The 23,745-nt window shown below is 43.3% G+C and overlaps 1 protein-coding gene across 5 annotated transcripts in view; it reads right to left on the bottom strand.

Moving 5' to 3' along the window:
* AFAP1L2 (actin filament associated protein 1 like 2) overlaps positions 1-23,745 on the bottom strand; it is a 75,025-nt gene that overhangs the window by 22,517 nt on the left and 28,763 nt on the right. For 3 of the 5 annotated variants that reach the window (XM_035132524.3, XM_035132523.3, XM_035132525.3), the window contains exons 2-4: positions 3,227-3,355; positions 1,966-2,043; positions 29-123 (exon numbers count right to left, since the gene is read on the bottom strand). In XM_035132524.3, coding sequence (XP_034988415.3) covers positions 29-123; positions 1,966-2,043; positions 3,227-3,355 — 302 coding nt within the window. Of the gene's footprint in view, positions 1-28; positions 124-1,965; positions 2,044-3,226; positions 3,356-3,677; positions 3,805-23,745 lie in introns of those variants that run through there. The other 2 variants (XM_088670553.1, XM_088670552.1) reach the window with 2 other exon arrangements.

Genomic DNA, 23,745 nt, shown 5'->3' with positions numbered 1-23,745 from the left:
GGAAGTAAATGAACAAATAAGAACTTACTATTTTTGAAGGTGGGAGGTCTGGCAAACTCTTCTGAGGTGGAGACAAATGCTGTTCCACTTCCCCATTGGTCAAGGAGTCTCTGTGACCCAACACTACGGCCCAAACAGAAATAACAACATGTAAATAGACCAAGCTCAGAAACATTCTTGGATGCTCTGCTTTTGTTTTGGAGGAAGCATTGCGTTAAATTAGAGAGCATATTACAGACCACAAAAATGGCATTTGATACCACCTCCCAGAATATGGCGAAAAAGTGGCTAGGGACACGCTCTCTTGCTAGTTGTGGGTTTGCTGGCACATATTTGCTCGACACAGCAAAGACCAAGATGTCTTAAAAATAATCTGTCTACTTGCAGGGCAAGGCTGACATCTATATTGAGCAGTCCTAAGTATTCACCCTATCATTACTGTTGGTTTTAACTTGCAGGGACAATTCAGTCTTCTCCTAAATCCAAGCAAACAGAACTCACACTGAGAAAGAGCTACAATCTCAGCAGGTGGGGAAATACTTCCAGCCAAATTTCAGCTAGTTGGCAGGTGAAGTGCTGCCTCCATAATCCTGGGATCCATGGAGTATTAACTAACAAACTAGGGAGGTGTGGAAAGGTAGTACAGGGCTCTGGCTATATTGGCACTGAAGGGAAGAAGCTCACTTCCCCTCTGCAGGGCTTGACTATGAGTGGAAACAGACGGTTGCTAATCACACAGTGGCTGCTTAAAACCACATGACTCTTGCTTAAAGATTTCACACAGAAGCACATATGGAAAGGCAGTGACCTACAGACTTCAGAATGGCTGCGGGGGGCTTTTGAACATAGGTAACCCTAGGCAACATAAACAGCCCTGCCATTCAGGGGCAGCTGGTGGCGAGGGCACTGTCTTGCAGCAGGGCTCCCCCTTAGTGGCGTCCCTGTGCTTACTGGGAGGGAGAAGAGGGATCACTGCTGTGCTGGAGCAGTGGCTGGAGTGCCCTACTGGTTCTGCCACTGCACCTGTGCACAATGCTGAACTCCCTTGCCACCTCACCTCTGCCTGTAAGCACAGTGGCGCCTTTCTGCACCAGCCATTCCCCCTCCTCCCCGCCACTGCCATCTTCAAATATGGTGGTGGAGATAGATGCACATTCTCATCCAGATTGCTTCATAGAAGAAGCAATTCCATGTCTGAAGTGGCCCTATGATTCCCACAAACAGCCCCAGCAAACCTGCCACTGAAAATGGAAGCACAGGAACTGGCCTTGGAAAGACGGGCATGAATTTTGCTGCATAAAGCTCTGTTCTTTTCAGACTAGCTGGGAAGCCACAGTAACAGCTGTGCAGCCATATCCTGTAATGGGGGGTAATAGGGTTCTGGTGTAAGGCTGCGAGCAGCAAAGCAAAATCCAGAGCACCCAGTGATGTTATTAGCCAAGTAAATTGGACATCTGCCTCCCTTCCCTTGGCTTTTCAGATTTCCTGATCTCTGTTTCTACACATCTTAATTAAGAGGCACCTGAAAGCAGCTCTGCGTCCTGCATTTCTCCATCTATAACTGCATGTCAAACCCAGGGAGGGTTGCCACAAAATTTAAATCGGATCCGTGAACGTGGGCAGAGTTTACCATGTCTGTTTGGAAGATGGGCAGAAGAAGCACAGACTTAACAGTGAATTGGTACTGTGAGTTGGATGGTGTTTTTTTAAAAAAACTGTACATGGGATCCTTTCATGCATAAGAAGCACATTCAGCAGCGAAATGGGGAAGGGCCATAGCTCAGAGGTAGATGATGTGCCTTGCATGCAGCAGGCCCCTGTTCGATTCCCAGCATGTCCAGGTAGGGCTTTGATAAACCCCTCTCTGGAATCTTGGAGGGCCAATGCCAGGCTGTGTAGGCAATACTACACTGACCTAGACGGACCAATGGTCTGACTCTGTATAAGGCAATCTTTCATTCCTACCTTCGTCTGGTTTCTCTGGTTCACCGTGTTGCTTATTGATGGTGACTTTGTTCATGTAAATGTATTCCTCATCACCACCTATGAAGCGAAGAATGTAAGCCCATTATTCTCTTGCATATACTTGCATTGCATAGCAAATCATGCATTGTACTTACAGGTAGGTAGCCGTGTTGGTCTGACGTAGTCGAAACAAATTAAAATTTTTCCTTCCAGTAGCACCTTAGAGACCAACTAAGTTTGTCATTGGTATTCGTGTGCATGTTATCTGAAAGCTCACGAAAGCTCATATCAATGACAAACTTGGTCTCTAAGGTGCTACTGGAATGATTTATTTTTATTTTTTCCCCACATGCATTGTAGAGCAGAGCATCTCGAGCAAAGCATCTCCTGGAGGAATTTTTAAACCATTTGCTTGGTCAAAAAGTATATCTTTCCATCTATTTTTGTTTTTTTTAAAAAACTATAATTATCAGGAGGCTTGTTCTAATGACTTAGCTCAGTGGCGCCTTAACTGACTTTGCTCTTGCACAGTTTATCTTGCTTGCAGCTAAGAAGCTGTGCACTTGCCACCCCCAGCGGTGGAAGTGTATTGGAGAGACTCAGCCCCTTTCAAAGTTTATCTTCTTATCATTATTGCAAATTACATGATTCGGGAAATCTTGAATGAATTAAAAAATACGTTGTGGCGCTTGAGATTAAGAGCAAACGGAACAATAGCTCAGTTGGTTAGAGCATCATGCTGATAACACCAAGGTCACGGGTTCGATCCCCATAAGAGACAGCTGCATATTCCTACATTGCAGGGGGTGGACTAGATGGTCCTCAGGGTCCCTACCACCTGTACAATTATATAATTATATGAAATGAGATTAGCTTGATTCAAGGGCTTTTATATTCACTTCTTTTCTCATGTACATTTGGGTACTGCATAGCAATTTGACAGAACAATCAGCACACATTGAACGTATTGGACTTTTGGAACACATTTTCTGTGTACCATTTGTGTGCGTGCGCACGTGTGCATGTACAAATGCATGCACTGCACATATATTTTTGCTACCCAGGGCTAACTGTGCAAAAAGTTGACTTCAGTCTGGGGGAGTTTGTGACACAATAAGTAACTTTCCCTTTAACAAAATATTGTTGGCTGTTTCTACGTGCAATTGGGGAGGCCGTAGTTTAGATGCAAAAGTAGACCAATATTGGTATCAGCAAACAATAGCTCCTAGAAGCTCTTCTGGAATTACACAACTGTGCTTACCACTTGATTTCGTGCACAGCCTAAGGAGGTCAGCGAGGAAGCTCTTTTTCACAACGGCAGTGCTGCTGAGGTTCTCCTTGTCCAGTATCTTCAGAAAATCTTCAAGTTCTGTAAGCAGTTGCTCCAGAGCTGAAGTAGACATAAAACAGATTTGCAAATGCTATTATGCCCTGTACAGTGGTTAAATATATAAAAGGGATTTATAGCGATCCTTCAAGAACCCAACATTTCTTGAATCAATTTGTATTTTAAACCAAAACCTATACTTTTAGAATCAACCCATTTTCCACTGTCCATTTTACCTTACATCTCATGCATTAAATGCAAAATATAACAGCTTGGGACCAGTTTATCTGCAAGATCACCTTACCCCTTATATGTCTACTTGACTGCTTTGATGAATGGAAAGGAGACTGTTAAAGGAGACTCGTGATATCCCATCCACACTTACGAGAAATGGATCTTTTAGTGTGGCAACACTTTTCCTTTGGAACTCCCTGCCTCCTGACATCAGTGCCTTCACTGTATTCTTTGCAGTGCCTGCTTAAAACATTTTTATTGAGGCAAAAGTATCTTCCAGACACATAGAAGTTACATGTGTTTTACCTCTTTTTTACTACTGTTGATTTCAATCCCCCTTTGAACATTTTTAAATACCTGCTTTAAACTTTTTATTCAGAAATTTAATGTTTCATTTTATGTTTTCATAAACCACTTAAGAGGTTTACTCACAATAAAGCAGTATATACATTTTGTTAAATAAATACATGCAAAAGATACTTTTGGACCAAATTTTTGACACTCTACCAAGTGTTGCTGGACTATCTGAATCTTGCAGGAGATGGTTCAGACTTTTCTTTTTGAACGCTGGAATCTCAGCCAACATTAACAACTTTTTCAGTATGCGCACACATAAAAATGACATACGTATTACAAAATATGTGAAATGTAAGATGTGAAATTTCTCTTGTTCAACACTTGGTGCAAACCTTTTCTATTCTTACTCCCGTTGGATATGCTAATAACAACAACAGAGATTGAATTGAACATAACTCAATTCAAAATGCTACACTATAATCCACAAGCCAGTCCTTTGCTATTTGTATTCCGTTTCATCACCCTTATAACGATGCTCAAGCCCTAACACAGGGAAGATGACAAGGCTCTAATACTATTAGCTGGGACAATTTAGACAGCTGCGAGTGAAACACATCTCTGGAACGCTTGCATGATTTAACAAATTTGATTCCCACAAAGCACCGTCCTTTCCCACAAAACAATGCAACATTTATTTGTAAGGAGAGATGAACACCTTATGGAAAGAATGACTTCTAATAGTTGACCCAGGTCAGTGTTCTTCAAACGGAGCTGTGAAGGAGCAAGAACATTTCTCTGCATCCACAAATCTAGCCCAACGAACCTGAAGGGGAGATTTTCCCAGACCCTCCTTTCCATCTCTTCCTCCCCTCCTCTTCCAAACATCTGTCTAAAACTTTCTGAGCTGGCACCATTCATTTCCCTAGCAGACTGCCTTGGCAGAAGGCACTTGACTTGCAACGGCGGCTCCATTCTTTGTCTGCTACAGAAAAATCAACAGACCAGCTGATCATTCGGTGCCGGTTTAGAGTAAGCATTCAAGTTGCTGAATGGTGGGTGCTGCTGGCTTTTTGTGGATTTTCCAGCCCATCCTGCCAGGCACATTCCAAGGCTTACAGGGGTCGGCTGCTGCTGGAGGGAAAGGGAAAGTAGATTTGTGATGACAGAAGGAGAAAGCTATTCTCTCCAACTGTGAAAAGAAACAGATGTGTTGGTAGGGGCTGCCGAAGCAGCTGGATGACTTTTAGGAGGACAACGGATCTTCCAAAGGGAACAAAACACGCACTGATTCAGAAAAGCAGGCCCTCTGGTGCTACCCACTCGCCTGAGACCCCAGAAAAGAATTAAGACAATGGTGAGTTATCCACAGCAGAAGGAGAAGGATCGTTATGCTCCTTGGTCTGCACTAGTCGCCAGTGAATTAAACTTAAGCAAAATCAGAGGTGTATTTCACAAGATGCGTTGAATTTTTGGGGTGGGGAAGGAGCACTGATCTTGAACTTGTTTGATCTTTTTAATTTGTGAAATACAGTAGGTCGCAATTAGGTGGAAACAGCCATTTCCCATTTTGTTTCTAATTTCTGGCCATGTGGCTATTAAATAAGAATGATCTGGAAAATGAATATTATGCTGTTCCTGTGGTCTTTTTAAAAATGCACACTATTAGTCACCAACTGACGTTTAAGCACAAAATTATCTTTTAAAGAAACCATGCGGCAAATGAACTCTACTCTACCTCTGTGGATGCGGTCTTAAAAGGATGTGCACTTTTAGTCACCAGTTACAATTTTTATCACAGAGAAACAACATCTAGGCTTTTTCCCAAGTATATGTGTCTACTATGGCATGAGGTTGTGAGATCTTGCACCACTAATTATATAAACTCAACACTGACAATATATACCAGGAAGCACAGACAGACCGAGAAAGACTCAATAAAACATGGTTAACTGGAACTTTGGATAATCAGTTTTGTTTAATTTGTATACCACCCTTCATCCAAAGATTTCAAGGCAGTTCATAGAAGACTAGAATGGATAAGGAAGACAGTATCTATTGTTCTCAGGACATCTGCAGGAGAGCACACAGAAATCCTTCCTCCCCCTCTACCCTCACAAGGGACTTTCCAATTTCAAAGAATCCATCAAAAAAAATTAGCCTTGTCAGTTTCAACAGCCAAGAATCTGTGGAAAGCATAGCATTTGTCCAAGGTACAGAATTCTGCAGTTTAGGTGCTTTGGGGAAAATGTGACAAAATTGCAACAAAGGGGGAAAACTTGGAGGTGAGTAGTGCAAATGCTTTGCAACACATCACAAAGCAACAAACGAACATCTAATATGCATTTATTGTGCAAGAATGACAGTGAAAGCAATTCCAGCAACTCTAATCATACCTCAGAAAGATTTAATGTCTGCTTTTGGCAACTCCTATTTGAACAGTTTGGCCTTGTCTTCCTATACAACATGAAACATGGCGAGGGAGACAATGGGCCTTGTTGCTTGTGGGCAGAGTGCCCAACTGCTGAACCCAACCAGCACAATATGGGCCATTCTGGAAGTCTGGACAATCATCTTATTGATGAACTGTCATCTCTAAACCAGGAACTCTGAACTTTAAGTAAGAGACAGCAGAAAAGGCAGACAAGGCTTTCCAGTTTGCTGAACAAATGACAGACTGGCTCCCCTCCTCCTTCACAGGGTGGTGGGAGGACTCAAGAAGCAGAAAAGAGAAAGAGAAAAATAAGAGAGAAAGTGCTTGAAAAATGCCCAGAAGGCTCAATGAAGGAACGGCTCTCCTGTCCCCTGCTCCCACACTATGAACAATCACATTCTTCCAAGTGCCTTATTGCAATGCTCAAAATTAATATAGTGAGACCCTTCATAAAATAAGTGACTTCCAGTTTTCCATTCTGAGGCTTTGCTTCTAGTTTTGCTCTAGATTCAGATCACAGCACAGGGAGGGCTCCCCGGATTAACATCCTTAGCCTGAGGTTTGAATTTTTGACTGGAAGCACACTTCCCCTTCTGAACAATGCTTCCTTTTTTGCTAGAAAGCTTGACATCCAAAAGTTGACTCAAAGCCTTTGGCTGTCCAAGTGCTGTCTCAGCTTCCGACAACTTTTTCCTCCAGCAAAATCAACCCAGCGTATTGTGGCAGGTTTGCCAGCTCCAAAAAACACTACATGGAGAAGACAACATCAACTTGATGGTGGCCTCAGTTGCTTCCTCGCCAAGGTTGAGAAAGTACATGCACTGGGTACCAAACATTCTCCCTTTGGCTAGATTGTCATATGGAGAGATATATGGCAGAGACATCACCTTGCCTACAAAGGTCCGTATAGTTAAAGCTATGGTTTTCCCAGTAGTGATGTATGGAAGTGAGAGCTGGACCATAAAGAAGGCTGATCGCCGGAGAATTAATGCTTTTGAATTATGGTGCTGGAGGAGACACTTGAGAGTCCCATGGACTGCAAGAAGATCAAACCTATCCATTCTTAAGGAAATCAGCCCTGAGTGCTCACTGGAAGGACAGATCGTGAAGCTGAGGCTCCAATATTTTGGCCACCTCATGAGAAGAGAAGACTCCTTGGAAAAGACCCTGATGTTGGGAAAGATTGAGGGCACAAGGAGAAGGGGACGACAGAGGACGAGAAGGTTGGACAGTGTTCTCAAAGCTATGAACATGAGTTTGACCAAACTGCGGGAGGCAGTGCAAGACAGGAGTGCCTGGCGTGCTCTGGTCCATGGGGTCACGAAGAGTCGGACATGACTAAACGACTAAACAAAAACAACAAGGGGACTCTACCTTATTGTATTCATTTATTAATTCAATTTATATCCTCCCCTTCCTCCCAAAGGAGCCCAATGCAGTTTAGAATTTTCCTACTTCTATCAGAAGAAATATTGTGCAGACAGTGGGGATGGGGGAGAAATTTGGGTTGTTTATCATGAAACTACTTACCGGTAACTCTTTCCAACATAGTACAGAAACTGAAATGCCTGGTGTGCTATGGTCCATAGGGTCACGAAGAGTCGGACACGACTAAACGACAACAACATGGCTCTTCTATGACATCATTAAAAGTAGGGTTAGTGTCTTGCCATCAATGCAGATAGGCTACTTGTGGAGCAGTGGGGAGTGGTGAACATCAGCTTTCTTTACCCTAACTACTGCAGTGTGGGGGCTAAAGACTTGACATGTTGTTGGCATCCACCTGTCTCAAGAGAGAATGGAGTGTGCCTCCGGGGGTCAAGTCAAACTGCTGTGTTAGCAGCACTGAAGTGACCTCTCTGGGGCACAAGCCCGGGTAGTGTCTATGGGCTGCTCAGACAAGACCTCCCTCTTGGCCTCGCTGCTGTGGCCCACAGGAAAGCAGAGCAATACGTTTGGCACCAGCTTGGCTGCAGGAGTTGCTGAAAGGAGGCATACAAGGTGCTGTCCAAATCCCCTCTGGATTTGTGTAGGGTTTACTTCCTTAGCCTTTTCTTCTCCCAAATATATCCTGCAAGGCACTGGAGGTTTAGCATCAGAGTTTTCCTTCTCCCAGAGTCCCAGGTTGACAGGCCCCATCTGCCCCTCACTTCCCTCCACAGCATGTGCACAAACTGCGTTCTTGACTGTTGGAACCACTATTGATCATGTTCGCTCAATCCACGGTAGCCTGTCTTTGCATGCAAGGGAACTTCTTAACTCACCGAGGTTTCAGACCCATCCTCACCTGGTTTATCCAGCCAATCGAAGCTGCATCTTGATGCAGCAGCTTCAAAAGCCAATGCAATTCTGGGCTGCATCAATAAGAGTATAGCATCTAGATCAAGGGAAGTAATAGTACCACTGTATTCTGCTCTGGTCAGACCTCACCTGGAGTACTGTGTCCAGTTCTGGGCACCACAGTTCAAGAAGGATACTGACAAGCTGGAACGTGTCCAGAAGAGGGCAACCAAAATGGTCAAAGGCCTGGAAACGATGCCTTATGAGGAACGGCTTAGGGAGCTGGGTATGTTTAGCCTGGAGAAGAGAAGGTTAAGGGGTGATATGATAGCCATGTTCAAATATATAAAAGGATGTCATATAGAGAAGGGAGAAAGGCTGTTTTCTGCTGCTCCAGAGAAGCGGACACGGAGCAATGGATTCAAACTACTGTACAAGAAAGAAGATTCCACCTAAACTTTAGGAAGAACTTCCTGATAGTAAGAGCTGTTCGGCAGTGGGATTTGCTCCCAAGGAGTGTGGTGGAGTCTCCTTCTTTGAAGAAGAAGAAGAGTTTGGATTTGATATCCCGCTTTATCACTACCCGAAGGAGTCTCGAAGCGGCTAACATTCTCCTTTCCCTTCCTTCCCCACAACAGACACCCTGTGAGGTAGGTGGGGCTGAGAGACTTCAGAGAAGTGTGACTAGCCCAAGGTCACCCAGCAGCTGCATGTGGAGGAGTGGAGATGCGAACCCGGCTCCCCAGATTAGGAGTCTACCACTCTTAACCACTACACCACACTGGCTCTCTTTAAGCAGAGGCTTGACAGCCTCTTTGGAGGTCTTTAAGCAGAGGCTTGACAGGCATATGTCAAGAATGCTTTGATGGTGTTTCCTGCTTAGCAGGGGGTTGGACTGGATGGCCCTTGTGGCCTCTTCCAACTCTATGATTCTATGCTTCCCAGGGTGTGGCCACTGTTGCATGAAGACAGCTTCTAGGACAGGCATCCCCAAACTTCGGCCCTCCAGATGTTTTGGACTACAATTCCCATCTTCCCCGACCACTGGTCCTGTTAGCTAGGGATCATGGGAGTTGTAGGCCAAAACATCTAGAGGGCCGCAGATTGGGGGTGCCTGTTCTAGGAGCTACAGGCTTGACATGCCTTATCGCATATTACAGGCACAGAAACTAGGTGACAGATAGGAAAAGGGGGGAGTAGATGGATCAAGCAGGTATAAATATCGGAAATTAGAAGAGAAAGGCATATTGCAAGAGGAGAAAGAACTTGCCAGTGAAAAATTTATTTCATATTCTATCTAGGAAAATAAGGCAACTTTTGTGATTGCATATTCTTTCCCCTTGTCCTACAATGAACTATGGCTTGTAATTCTATGTTAAAAAGGTAAAGGTAAAGGGACCCCTGACCATTAGGTCCAGTCGTGACCAACTCTGGGGTTGCGCGCTCATCTCGCATTATTGGCCGAGGGAGCCGGCGTATAGCTTCCAGGTGATGTGGCCAGCATGACAAAGCCGCTTCTGGCAAACCAGAGCAGCACATGGAAACGCCGTTTACCTTCCCGCTGTAGCGGTTCCTATTTATCTACTTGCATTTTGACGTGCTTTTGAACTGCTAGGTTGGCAAAAATTCTATGTTAAACAACAACAAACAGCTTGATGGGCTTCTAGTCAGGGTCATAACTAATTAGTTCTTTGCCACACAAATGGCAATTATGGACATTAAAGAAAAAATGGTTGCCCGGTCGGGGGAAATAAACATTTTACAAGTGATAGTAACTGCTCCTAAATATATTTCCTCACAGTACAACTCACTCTGTAAGCCTGCCTTTCTGTTAAATCAAACACCATCATATTCTCCATCACTGCAAACTCTTGTAAATGAAAATCCTTGTAGATTAAAAAAAAGAATTGGGGAAAGAATTGCAGTACAGTTTTCTTTATCAATTTATTCACTGGCAAATGACCAGCTATTTTAAAATCCAGCATACCAATTAATAATTCAGAAACATAATTTTCCCACCATCAAATCTGACCTAGTAGCACACCAATTAAAAATGTCTGAATAGTTTGAATTTACGTAATTATGGATTTGGGGCGGATTGTGTTTGCCTTATGACCATAGGGGTGTGCGTATGTTACATGCAATGAGTGTACATAGAACATAGCAAGTTTTTACTAGCTCAGTAATGTAGACTGCCAGATAGCAGCTCTCCAGTGTTTCAGACAGGCTTCTCTCCCAGTTCTACCTGAAGATGCAGGGGATTAAACCTGGACCTTCTGCATGCAAAACAAATGCTCTGCCACTGAGATATGGCACTTCCCTATGCAATCTCTATACTTGTCTATGTGAATAGTTGAGCTGTACCGTACAAGCTTTCAAACCCTTAACTTCCCCACATACACTATGCAATGCACTGGCAGTAGGATGTGGCTGAGTGCATAAAACAGTCTATTATTTGTTAATGTTCTTCAAAGACTTAAACCATTTTCTTGTGCTTTGTTAAGGGCTGCTTCTGATCACTGAGACACAAGTGTGACTGTGCTTACATAGCAAGAGGTGAGAAAACATCTTGGGTCGGATCCAGATTTAGCCATGCTTAGAGAAAACACACTGAAATAAATGGCACACATTATCCATCACCAAGTTAAGTCCTACCGATTTCAATGCACCCCTCCAGGGATGGGGAATGTACGGTCCTCCAGATGTTTTGGAGCTCAAAACTCCCATAATGTCCAGGCAGCACAATCAGTGGTCACGGAGGATGGAAGTTATAGTCTTACAATATCTGGAAGGTCACAGGTTCCCCATGTGCAGTCTACTCTAATCAGGACTGTCTGGCTCCAGCCCAGGAGGTAGCAAATATAGCACAAACCTGCTTCTCAACAAGGAAAGTATCCAGAGTCTGACAAATGTACATGTATGTATTTTAAGGCACAGATGTTTGCATCTGCATCTTTAAAAAGTAACACTGAAGGTGGCCTTTAACTGCCCTGAAGTCCCAGACTTGGCAAAACAGCCATTTATCGGATAAAAGGGATTTTGTTACTTAGCCTAGCCCAGACTTTGTTTTATATAAACAGAAGCCTATTATCTAGAGAGAGAATGAGAAGTTGCATTAAACCTCTAAAAGGCCATTAGATAAAACACTCTGAAGGTATCACTAATCTTGCCCTGGATTTAAGAGTTAGGTTATTGTTTTGATGCAGTGTTTCAGCATAAAAATCATTGGCAAAAAAAAAACTGCTGATGAACGTGTTTGTGCTCTGTCAGTAACTCTCATTAACTCAAGTCTTCTTGAAAGATTTGATGCTTATGTTTTACTCTTTAATCTCTATTTTGCACTAACAAACCTCCAAGAGATTATTGCAGCTCAACTGTAATTTAGTGATTTCTTTTTTCTCAGCATCGCTGTTTGATTATTGCTTACATTGTACACTGTAATTTAAGGACTGCCTCTAGAGACAGTTTCTGAAGCTCTTCTCACTTTCCAAATTCAAAATTGGCAGAAGTCAGCAGAGTTCAGTTCTACAGCTTGGTCTGAACTTTACCCAAAGGTCAGAGAGAGAAATTTGGAGGTGCTTGGCTGGAAGATGCATCTCACATGACTTAAGATCTTCCATTCAGATAGGTGAATCAATGTAAGAATTAGTCCTTTAATAAGAAGCCTGACGTGATCATAGCTGCTGGGAAGTCTATAAATTACTATGTAGTAAAACCACCATGTTGATAATAAGTAAAAATTAATGGTTCAGCTATTCAAACATCAGAATTTGAGACATTATTTATGGGAGTTGTAGTCCAACAGCATCTACAGCAGGGATTTCCAAATTGTAGTCTGTGGATCAGCAATCGTTCACGAGCTTCATTCAGGTGGTCCACAGAATGTAAAAATAGGCAGAAAAATCTGCCAAGGCCCTCAGCAGTTTTCAAGTGGTCTGTGGAGGACTATTGATCTAGAGCAGGCATCCCCAAACTTCGGCCCTCCAGATGTTTTGGACTACAATTCCCATCATCCCTGACCACTGGTCCTGTTAGCTAGTGATCATGGGATTTGTAGGTCAAAACATCTGGAGGGCCGCAGTTTGGGGGTGCCTGATCTAGAGGAACAAAGGTTAGCCACACCTGTCCTATGATGCTAATGGGTTACAAAGGAAGACAAAACATAAAGCCATGAAAATAGCACCTAGCCTATAACTTAACTTTCCAAACAAACTTAATGGTTTACTGTATGTTCACTTTTGTGCCCAATACGGAGAAGCTATCCCTAAACTCTAGTGGCGTTAGGATGTAACAGACTCACAGGTTTTCTGTAAAGGGAGACACCTCAATTCAGTTTTAATAAACCCCATTCTGAATATCTTAGTCTAGTGAAGGATCACATTCTAGGTATGAACTCATGGCTGTTTCTTGGTGGGTCACTGCTATCTAGAACCAGTACAAACAGATTCTACTTTTGCAGGAAGCAGACAAAACTGATATCTCCGAAGGGTCACACACATTGCTTTAAAACAATTCAGCTGCAGGGGGGGAAACACAAGTAACTGGAGATTACTTCTGCTTAGAGTCTTAATAATGATCTGGAACAACTCCTTTCAGTTTCAGGCTTAATTCAACCCAGGATGTAGTTATTATCTTACAAAACAGGAAACACCCTTAAATAATCATTACATATTGGGGAACAAAAATATATTGTTTCTTCAATCTTCAGAGGACTTGAAAGCCAATATCTAAATTAAAACTTGGAAGCTGGGTAATGTCACTATCCTATTTTAGGAGCAGGGCAGATAGGATTTCTTTTTTCTTTTTTTATTGTCTCATGAAAATCTCAAAGCAAATTGACAGTACAATTGAAGTGCAAAAATTACTGAGCCTTGAGATCTTGCTCAAAACACACATTTTGACCTGAACAAAAGACACCAGGAAAGAAGAAGCGGGAGTCTCAGCTATCGCCCTCTCCTGCCCTAAATAAACCAGGACTGTGCCAAGAAAATGCACATGGCAAAAAGGAGCGCTAGACCCTGGTGGGCTGCCCCCTTACCCGATTGTGATTGGCCAAGAGGATAACCAGCCAATCAGGATTTTAGTGTATATTTTTTACTTTCCCCCCTTCACTTCTCACTTTCCTCTGTGGCCCCGTAGCCTCATGTTATGGCCCCCCATTTACACATTTTCCACCTGGGGGCCCCTAGGGGGCCATATGGTCCCCGATTGGGAAACACTGGCCTAGCCAGATGTAGTCTGTTTGTAGCTGGGCACATCAAAGAGGATATTAATTCAAGACACCAGAAGTACTCAGTGGAGCAAATGCTTGTACAATAAGAACTATGGGTGGTATACAACTAAGTTCCATTGAAATTAATGGACCTAACTTAGTCATGTTCCTCTGTTTCAGTGGGTCTACTCTGAGTAAAAGTTAGTTGAAAACACTCTGTATATTTAAATATAAGCCGATGTCCAACCATCGTAAAACCAAAACATGGTACATACGGCAAATAGCTCCTGAGAAGAGCACACTTGTAGTCATAGCTGTTTATTTTCTGTTTGTACTTAAGGTAAACCACACAGTCCATTTTTAGTCCACATGCAGACACAGAAGCAGACACAACTCAGCTTAGAACTATGAAGATCGGAGGAGCATTGGTTGATTACATGTGAACAGAGGATGTGTATCCCCCCCCCCACTGCAAGCATATTCCAGAATGTATAAAATGGGCCAACAAAAATAGTAGTCAGAACATGAACAAGTGGGGTAGAAGATCCCCCTAAATAACCTGAAAGCAAACAAAAAGAATGCAAGGAAATACAAAGTAGCTTCAGAAGGGGGACTAACTTTACCAGTGTCATGTTGTTCTGGCATACATAGAAAATGGCTTTTTACCAAGGTAGAGAATTGCTTCTTCTAACTCAGGGGTTCCCAACAAAATTTTCTCGAGGACCCCTCATCGAGCCGCTATTGTGACAAGCACCCCCATTAATTCCTAATCCTAAAATTAAAAAGTGAGAGCCAAATTAAGAGTCTTTTTATATTTTATATTTATACTTTTTTTACAGTTCTTCCTCTTCATCTGTAGGCCTTTGTCATTTTAACGAACCACTTTTTAACCAACGGTCCATTTTTAACTACGCGAACTGTAGCTTCCGTGAAAAACAACGCTTTGTTTACAAACACTACTGTTTTGCAAAGAGGCAGTGCGCGCCAGGGAGGGAGGGGAATGGAGAAGACAGGGTATCTGCGCAGTAGCGCACAAATGAAGCCGACACGCGCAAAGCATCTTGGGGAGGTGAGCGTTAGTAGAATGTGCGCGCTGCCTCTTTGCAAAACAGTAGTGTTTGTAAAGCGCCACCTAACGGCATACAGCAGAACTACTCCCTCTATCTAATTCTAGTTTTGCGCTAGACTCTGCTCATGCAAGAAGCGGCCAAAACAAAAAATCTGTTATCATACGAAATATATTTAATATATTTTTTATTCTAATAGCATCTTGCGGACCCCTCTGGCATAGCTCGCGGACCCCTGGGGGTCCGCGGACCACCTGTTGGGAACCACTGTTCTAACTCAATGCCATCTATACCAGGGCTGCGGTTCCTGTAACCATCAAGATATCTTGGACTCCAACTCCCACCCACCTCAGCTAGCATGTTCCATGGTCAGGGGTGAGGGAAGCTGTAGCCCAACAATATCTGGAAGGCACAGGCTTCCCACTTCTGACCCACGCTGAGTGGCAGCAGGGATTAAGATAGCGGTCTTTCCCATCCCCGACTTGGAGATGCAAGGACTGTATCTGCATTTAAAATACAGTAGTAGCTCTGACACTGCGTTACCCCACTCCCAATTACATCTTTGTAGCAAACTTTAATTAATCATAACAAGATTTTCTGTATCAAAAGGAGTCTCAGTTGTTTATTCCCAGCTTTACAACCCATGGTTTATCAAGTCTAGAATGACTGAACCAGGTCATGAGCTTAATTTGATTCCATTACTGCAAACTCAACCTAGATTAAAAGACCTCTTTGCTTTTACATATGCATGCATGCATGCATGAAATGTGTGTCAAAGCTTCCATGATTAAAAACTGAACTTTTCCTCATCCTTTTCAACTCCCCGCACCCCCAAGATATAAGTGATCAAGAGCACACAAAAATATTTCCACCTTTCTTTTTATTTGTATAACTCTTCTTTGATAATACTCAGACAGAATATTACTGAGCTGACACATTTGGTTTCCAGAAAGCCCCCATTGTCTAAGCTGCATTCAAAAGAGATTTATGTAACATCAATGATGAAAACAGGAGGAAGATGGAAAGCCTGAACAAAAGTAACTGGCAACTGGGAAAGGAGCAGAAAATGAATATTAAACATGGACTATATTCAACCTCCAGTTATTAAGGTTCCCACCTTTTTCATGTAGAGGCAGGAATTAATCTTTCCCAATCACTAGAGTTTTAAGTTGCGGAGATACTTCACAGGTTCATTTTCATCTGACATGCAACTAGTGAGAGCACCCATGACTTCAGAAGATGTTTCAGATGTTCCTACTTGAACTGTACATTTTGAAAGCTTGGCCCAGAAATCTCAGGTGCTAGCTGGGGTACATTAGGGCCAATTCAGATAATCAGCAACCAACTTGTATCCACTTGGCATGTGCCCCACATATTGTGGAGGCTGTCACTGCTAGCCTCCTTCCATACAATGAGCTCAGCATCCCTGCCTCTCAGTATCTTTCTGCTTCTGTGAATTTCCATGTAATTGTGAAGGGATACTAAATGCTAGACTTAACCACATGGCTGGAAAGTAAGCTACACTTAGGAGCAGACTACAAACAATGGGCTGGTTTGGGTACAACTCTAAGACATAGTTTAGCATTATGAGAATTATTATTATTATTCAAATTGTTATACCACCCTTCATCCGAGGGTGGTTTACAATATAAAAACACACAGATACATAACACAGTAACAAACAAAAACAGTTACCCCCACTCGTTTTAAAAGCCTGGTGCCTAAAGACATGTAACAGAGGAATCGGTGAGCCTCCCTGGGGAGAGCATTCCACAAATGGGGAGCCACCACAGAAAAGGCCCATTTTAATGGTGCAGGCACACAAAGAATGAGCCTAGCCTCCATTGGGCTTTTACTCCACCATCCTTTGACAGTGACCATGAAGAGTCTGAATGGTTTTGCTTCCATTTTTGATGCATTGCAATTTGCCATGTTGTTCGAATCCAGGCAATCTGTGGTTAATCTCAACTATGGTTAATGGAAACAAGCCAGCTTCACACCACAGTTTACGGGCTTATTTTCGTTCACAGCTCAGGGTTTGGTTAATCTTACTGGAAACAAAAACTTCTAATCTCCTCACAATCACACCAGAGAAGTGGGGGTTTGGGGGTGGAGGGACCATGCAAGCCTGGGTTGGAGAAGACTGGAGCTCACTCTGATAAAGCTAAATCATGGTTTACCATTACATCAAAATAGATCCAATAAATTGCCACTCTGCTCTTGGTTGTCTGAATCTACCCACAGTGGTGACAAAGGCATATTGCCCTTTCTCACTGGCACTCTCCTTTCCAGCCAGCCTGCATGTGATTTTTCAAAAAGTATCCCTAGTTCATAGCTCATAGATGCATAGTATAGAAGAATGCTTCTCAGTTTGTTGCAACAGGCCATTGCTCAATGGTGGAGCCTATGCTTTGCATGCAGAAGGTCCAAGAATCAACCCCCGTCATCTCTAGTTATACTGCCTTAGTTGGGCAATAAAAACCATAGAGTAGGGGTTGATTACCTGTGGCGCTCTAGATGTTACTGGACTATGCATCCCATCATCCCTGGACCCTGACCATTGGCCATGCTGCCTGGAGTTGATGGGGGCCGGGAGGACAACTCATTCCCCATCCCTGTTCTAGAGTCACTGGAAGTTAAAATAATGGACAAGTTGCACTTGTTATACTGCATCTTCATATGGTCATAGTATGCAACATATGGAAAATTAAACGTTTTACCTAAGTTCTTCTAGTGGTGAAAATGACAGTTACATAATATGCTAGGCTATGTACTATTGCTGCCCATCGATATAATGCAGATGTTTAAACAGCGGTCTGCTAAAGGGATGCCCTTGCCTTTAAAATGTCACCCTTTACACAACCTGGAAGACTTAGCCTGGTACTGAAATCCCATTACTGCTCCCATAAAACTAAAGCGCATGATTGCCCTTGAGAGGAGCTGTCCTAAGCTAAAACAGGCGTTAATTTGGAGGACGAGGCAGGTGATGGATCTAAGTAGGAAGTGGAGAAATGCAGCCAGATATATACATCACAAATATATTTGCTGGAGGGACGGCAGGAACCCATTCATTTTAGGTTAAAGGCACTTAAAATCAAAACAACAACAATAAGGTTCTGACACACATCCAAGAGCTTCCCATAATCCAAGCACATTAGACGAAGGCGAGAAGGCAAAACAGAGAAAGCTCAGGGGACGTGGAAACACCCAGCCGTTCCCAAAATAGGAATAGATCAGATAATCACAGCTGGAACATGCATGGGATTGTACTCCCTTTGCATACCGTGGCCTAACAATGCCGAGCTCTCACACGCAGCAGTGCAAACAACGGGGTCAGGAAGTCTATTCCTTCACTAAAAAATACTATGAGAAAGAAGGCCGAAAGCAGACTCAGACTCATGCCACTCACCACCCATTTTCCAGTGGCATAAGACTGAAAAAAAACTGGCAGGGGAAAGGCTGTTTCTTTGGAACAAAAAACTCTGTTTAAGAGGATATGGAATCTAGGTATACCCATGGGAAATGAGACCTGGGCCGTGGCAAGCTAAAGGAGAGGGAGTCTCCAGTTTGGGTGAGGGGGATGGACCTGTGGCCCTCCAGATGTTGAGAGTTGGGAGTCAGACAACATCTGGGAGGAACTCTGGTTCCCTATCCCTGATCTAATGGAAAGTCCTTCAAATAACCTTTCAATTTGATTAATTATACAGTGCGTGTATGAGAGTCATATGTGATGATAGACCAGGGATCTGCTAAAGGAAATTGTCGAGAAAAGCAGTGAACAGGAATGAAATAATGTAAAGAAGCTTTTTTTTTGAGGTCGGGGGTATGTTTGTGGCCCATCCCAAACTCCCTTTTCTTATCAAAACTGCTAAACTCTTAAAATCTGACTCACTCCTGGATGCCTTTTGGTCTTTTCCAAGTGAGTCTGTTACTGCAACACAGAAAGGGGAATGGATTTCTTAATATATGGTTCCTTATCTGACAATTTGCCAAGAACCAGAACCTCTCTCTGTGGTCTGCATGCAAATAAAGTACCCTTTGCACACAGAGAACCCAAGACATGACCTGGCAGCAGGACCATGCAGAAAAATAAAACAATACAACATTATCGTAAAACCAAACCCTGCCTTACAATGCCTGGCAAGTGTAGCCATGCACCTGGAGTTCAGATAGGAGGGTTCCTGTCTAATCTCATTTGGTAGGGATTTACCTAAGCTTGGACCCACTACACTGAATGCAAGCAAATGCAAATCTTCAGGTCTATCTTAACCACACAAACGATGGGTAGGGCCAGTGATACTGCTGTACACCCAGCCCAGCAGTGGGGCTCTACTTCCCAGTCACTGTGGCAATTGACTTCATGCACATACAGCATGGGTGGCTAAACCTGTGACCCTCCAGGTGTGGTCAAATTAACTCCCATCAGCATGGAGGGAGCCATGTTTTTTTTTAGTGTTGTCGTCTGAAAGCCAATTCTCTACTATTTTTCCCCAGCAGCTCTTCCATGTACCTGCTTAGAGCATAAAATGGAGGAGGAAGTGGGGGTCCAGGTAGGCTGTCCTGTGCTCCTTGCAGGAAAGATGACATGACGATGCTGCTCACATGAAATGGAAAGCTGGAGACAAAAGTCCCCAAAGTTAGTATCCCAGTTCCTCCTCAGGCTTAGGAACTAATTCTCCACTCACTTCTCACACATAAAAAAAGATGAAACAAATGGCATTCTAATCTTTAAATTACATGAAACACAATGACTTCAGCAACTAGAAGTCTCCCGCACCACTCAATCGCCCAGGAGTTTTGATCCTGCAGAAAAGGGGGAAATAGGTTTCTGAACCATTTTGATAGGCTTCTGAAAAAAAGAATATTTAAAAGGTACTTTATTATTTGATCCTGGTCTTGAATTAGTTCCATGATGGGAAAACAAGTCAATTAGTGTAGGTTTCTGAATTGTGGGTTTATCTGGTGTGTGTGTGTGTGTGTGTGTGTGTGTGTGTGTGTGTGTGTGTGTGTGATGAACTGCTTAGCATTTTATAAATGCTTTTGGTTAGATAGGAGTTGAAAACACTTCATCTACTGTTCTTCTAGCTTCCGACATTCTTATGCAGAGGAATCCCACTTCCCCACGTGCCCTTTTGAAGGGTTTTCCAGCTTTCCTCTTGAGTAAGCAGTGTAAGTCAGAATGCTTCTTTCTGGATTGACTCAGCCTATTTTCCCCATTGAAGCTTAAAGCTGTGTTATCTACTGCAACTGTGGGGTACAAGGGAGTGCATAGTCTTACTACAGAGGGAAGTCTTGTTTTATCAGCTTAGATGGACATTCTTTTGCTATGCAGAGTCCCATCCCCTATCAAAGACAATTGCAAAGTACAAATGGAGAGGCTGAACCAGAACTAGTCATTTATACAGGCAAGAAAATCTTCTTCCAAGGTGCATGATTCCTAAACCGACTGCCTTGGAGACAAACAGGACTCTGCCCAAAACAATTCTCCACCCCAGTCTTTCAAATGCAGCTGCCGATGTAGACTTTGAAATGTTGCCCATTACAACAGTGTATATCAATTTCATCTTGAGTTAAAAAAAAACCCCAACTCCCATACTCCAGCTCAAACATCTGAGGTGTTGGGGCCTTTGGCACAACCCCACTGTGCTAGAGGGATGGAAATGATGATAGTGGCAACACTTAAAGAGGAGCAGATGTTGCACTTATGCTGGGGATCCAATCTGGCCAGCTGACTTTTGCATTATTTGTACGAGACCTTCCATTGCCAGGTCATCTGGGCAGGAAGATCCCAATGAAAAAAAAACAGTGAACATCCACACATTCAGAAAGTCACATCATCTTCCTACAGTCTTTACCAAGATGAACTTTGACAGCCTGCCCAGAATGCAAACCCCAAATCTACTCATCATAATTTACATGAGAAAGGCATCAAAAAGGCAGCAGACCTGAGGCTTTCAATGTGTTAGGACAGGGGTTGGGAAACTTTTTCATCAGGGGTCCCTCAGACCTTGTGGGGGGCCGGACTCTATTTTGGATGGGGGGGGTTGGAATGAATGAATTCCTATGCACCACAAATAACCCAGAGATGCATTTTAAATAAAAGCACACATTCTACTCACGTAAAAACACCAGGCAGGCCCTACAAATAACCCAGACATGCATTTTAAATAAAAGGACACATTCTACTCATGTAAAAACACGCTGATTCCTGGACCATCCACAGGCCAGATTTAGAAGCTGATTGGGCTGGATCCGGCCCCCAGGCCTTAGTTTGCCTACCCATGTGTTAGGCAGACATATTTATGGACATGAAGAAGCTGCTAGGGAAGTACGAATTCCTTCCTGAGCCACCATATCAGTTGACCTAGATTTTGGATAAATCTTAACTGGAAAAGTTGGAGTATGGACCACTAGCACCACATAGACACAAAATAATATAAACACCCTAGCACTTTAACACTGATTTGAAGCAAATGCTGTGTAAGGTAAAGGTAAAGAGACCCCTGACCATTAGGTCCAGTCACAAACGACTCTGGGGTTGCGGTGCTCATCTCGCTTTACTGGCTGAGGGAGCCAGTGTACAGCTTCCGGGTCATGTGGCCATGTGCTTCTGGCAAACCAGAGCAGCGCACGGAAACACCGTTTACCTTCTCGCTGGAGCGGTACCTATTTATCTACTTGCACTTTGATGTGCTTTCGAACGGCTAGGTTGACAGGAGCTGGGACTGAACAACATCTGGACGGCCACAAGTTCCCCATCTCTGTCATAGGGGATTCAACTGACCATCAAACACACTTATGATTTTGCCTGTTTTACTACAAGGTCATTGTTGAGGCACAGCTGCTAAGCAGCTGTGGAGAATTGCAGGAAGTTATCACTTCGGATCACGCTCATTCTCATCCCACAGAGTCATTTCCCCCTTATCATGCACTTTCACTTGAGCCACTGAGTTAGAGGAAGTTAAAGACGGATACAAACATAAAAGCTTGATGCATCAAGCTCTTCCCAAACAGCCATGGGGGATCACTTCCAGCAACCCCTATGTGTGAGCCAGCGTGTTAGAGCTACCTGTTGCTGTTTTTTCATTTCAGCCACCAACTACACAGGCCACACCTATCACTGTATTTGATACAAACAAAAATGAAAGACATGGCATTACACCCAGGCCTGCAATCTACTAAACTAAGGGCTATTCCCTTTGGATTTGTTCTGAGAACAGCATACACTAACGTCTCAGTATTCAAAGTCACTCAGACTGAAACACTGGAAGTTCCTTGGCTTCTGGGTTGTGACCTGCTGTTACTGTACATTTTGACCATCCAATTAAAAATTGGCAAATCTCTGCAAACAGCTGGGTGGTGGGTTGTTGTTGTTGTTGTTGTGTGTGTGTGTGTGTGTGTGTGATAGAATGAGAAAAAATAACAAGCACCCTTCTAGATTTCTCAGCAGCTGCTTTTCAGGGATGCAGAGTTAAACTTCCAGCAGAGGAACTTAGAGAAAACAAGACCCTCTTCCCAATACACACCTCTAGGGGCTGTTTAATATGTTATGATCTACTTCCATGGGTATAATATCCAGTTTGCCACAATGTGTGACTTCTATGCTACATGTGACTATGAAGGCAGCACCTGCCCAGTACATGAACTTCCAGAACGAACAATGGAGGTTGTTTCTGAGCAGGAAATTAAGGGGTCTGCATAAGCCTCCACTTGCAGAGTGTTCTGTGACTTCAAAGCAAATAATGAAGCTGTTCGAAGAAGTAACCGAGTACAAGTATATAGTTCAGTCAGTTCAGGTCAGGAAGGAATTTTTTTATTTTGTTTCGACTACGTCAGACCAACACGGCTACCTACCTGTAAATAGTTCAGTCAGTTCAGGTCAGAACATACTTTTGCCACAGGAGATTCTGCTGAAATGCCATCCTTCACAATTAAGTTCCTACCCAAAGCACACGGTTACATTCCTCGAGTCCTTTGAGACTTTGTCACAAAACTTTGCAGTGTTATGTTCATACTCTGACATGTTTTTTTTTTTTAAAAAAAGGCAAGAAAACCTCCGCATATGTAATTTGAAATGTAAATAAATTTTGCAACTCCCTTTATCTTCAGGGATCCTGGAACCTTGGATTAATGGGAAGTTCAGAATAAGGGAAGCAGTAAGGTAAAGGTAATATTCCTTTTAATATTCCTTTTAAGGTAAAGGTAAAGGGACCCCTGACCATTGGGTCCAGTCGTGACCGACTCTGGGGTTGCGCGCTCATCTCGCATTATTGGCCGAGGGAGCCGGTGTATAGCTTCCAGGTCATGTGGCCAGCATGACAAAGCCGCTTCTGGCGAACCAGAGCAGCACATGGAAACGCCGTTTACCTTCCCGCTGTAGCAGTTCCTATTTATCTATTTGCATTTTGACGTGCTTTCAAACTGCTAGGTTGGCAGGAGCTGGGACCAAGCAACGGGAGCTCACCCCGTCACAGGGATTCGAACCGCCGACCTTCTGATCAGCAAGCCCTAGGCTCAGTGGTTTAACCACAGCACAACCTGGGTCCCTAAGGGAAGCAGTATTTGGGTATAATTAAACTGCCATGAAACCACAGGGGAGCTGTCTAAGGAAACAATGGTCCTGAATCCTTTGACATCCATCTCAAACAGGGCAAAGGCTCTGCTGACACCATTGTTCACTACATATCGATATACTAGTTGATCTCCAAGGAAAACAGATGCAAAACAGAAAAGGCAGTATTTTTGACCAGGACAACTTTTTGTACCTGTAGGATATTCCAAGCCTTTGACTTCTACTTTGTGAGGCAAATTATAAAGTTGATATACCTCACCACAATAGACAAATCAAGCCCCAGAGAGCCGGACTTTGACAGAGAATATGAGAAAGTAACGTTGATTCGCCAGGCATCTTATTTATCCCTTCAATTATTTG

This window comes from Zootoca vivipara, chromosome 5 (assembly GCF_965207765.1).
Source record: "Zootoca vivipara chromosome 5, rZooViv2.hap1.1, whole genome shotgun sequence".
Taxonomy (NCBI): domain Eukaryota; kingdom Metazoa; phylum Chordata; class Lepidosauria; order Squamata; family Lacertidae; genus Zootoca; species Zootoca vivipara.
The sequence above is the reverse complement of the archived record's forward strand: the minus strand, read 5'-3'. Positions and strand labels throughout refer to the sequence as shown.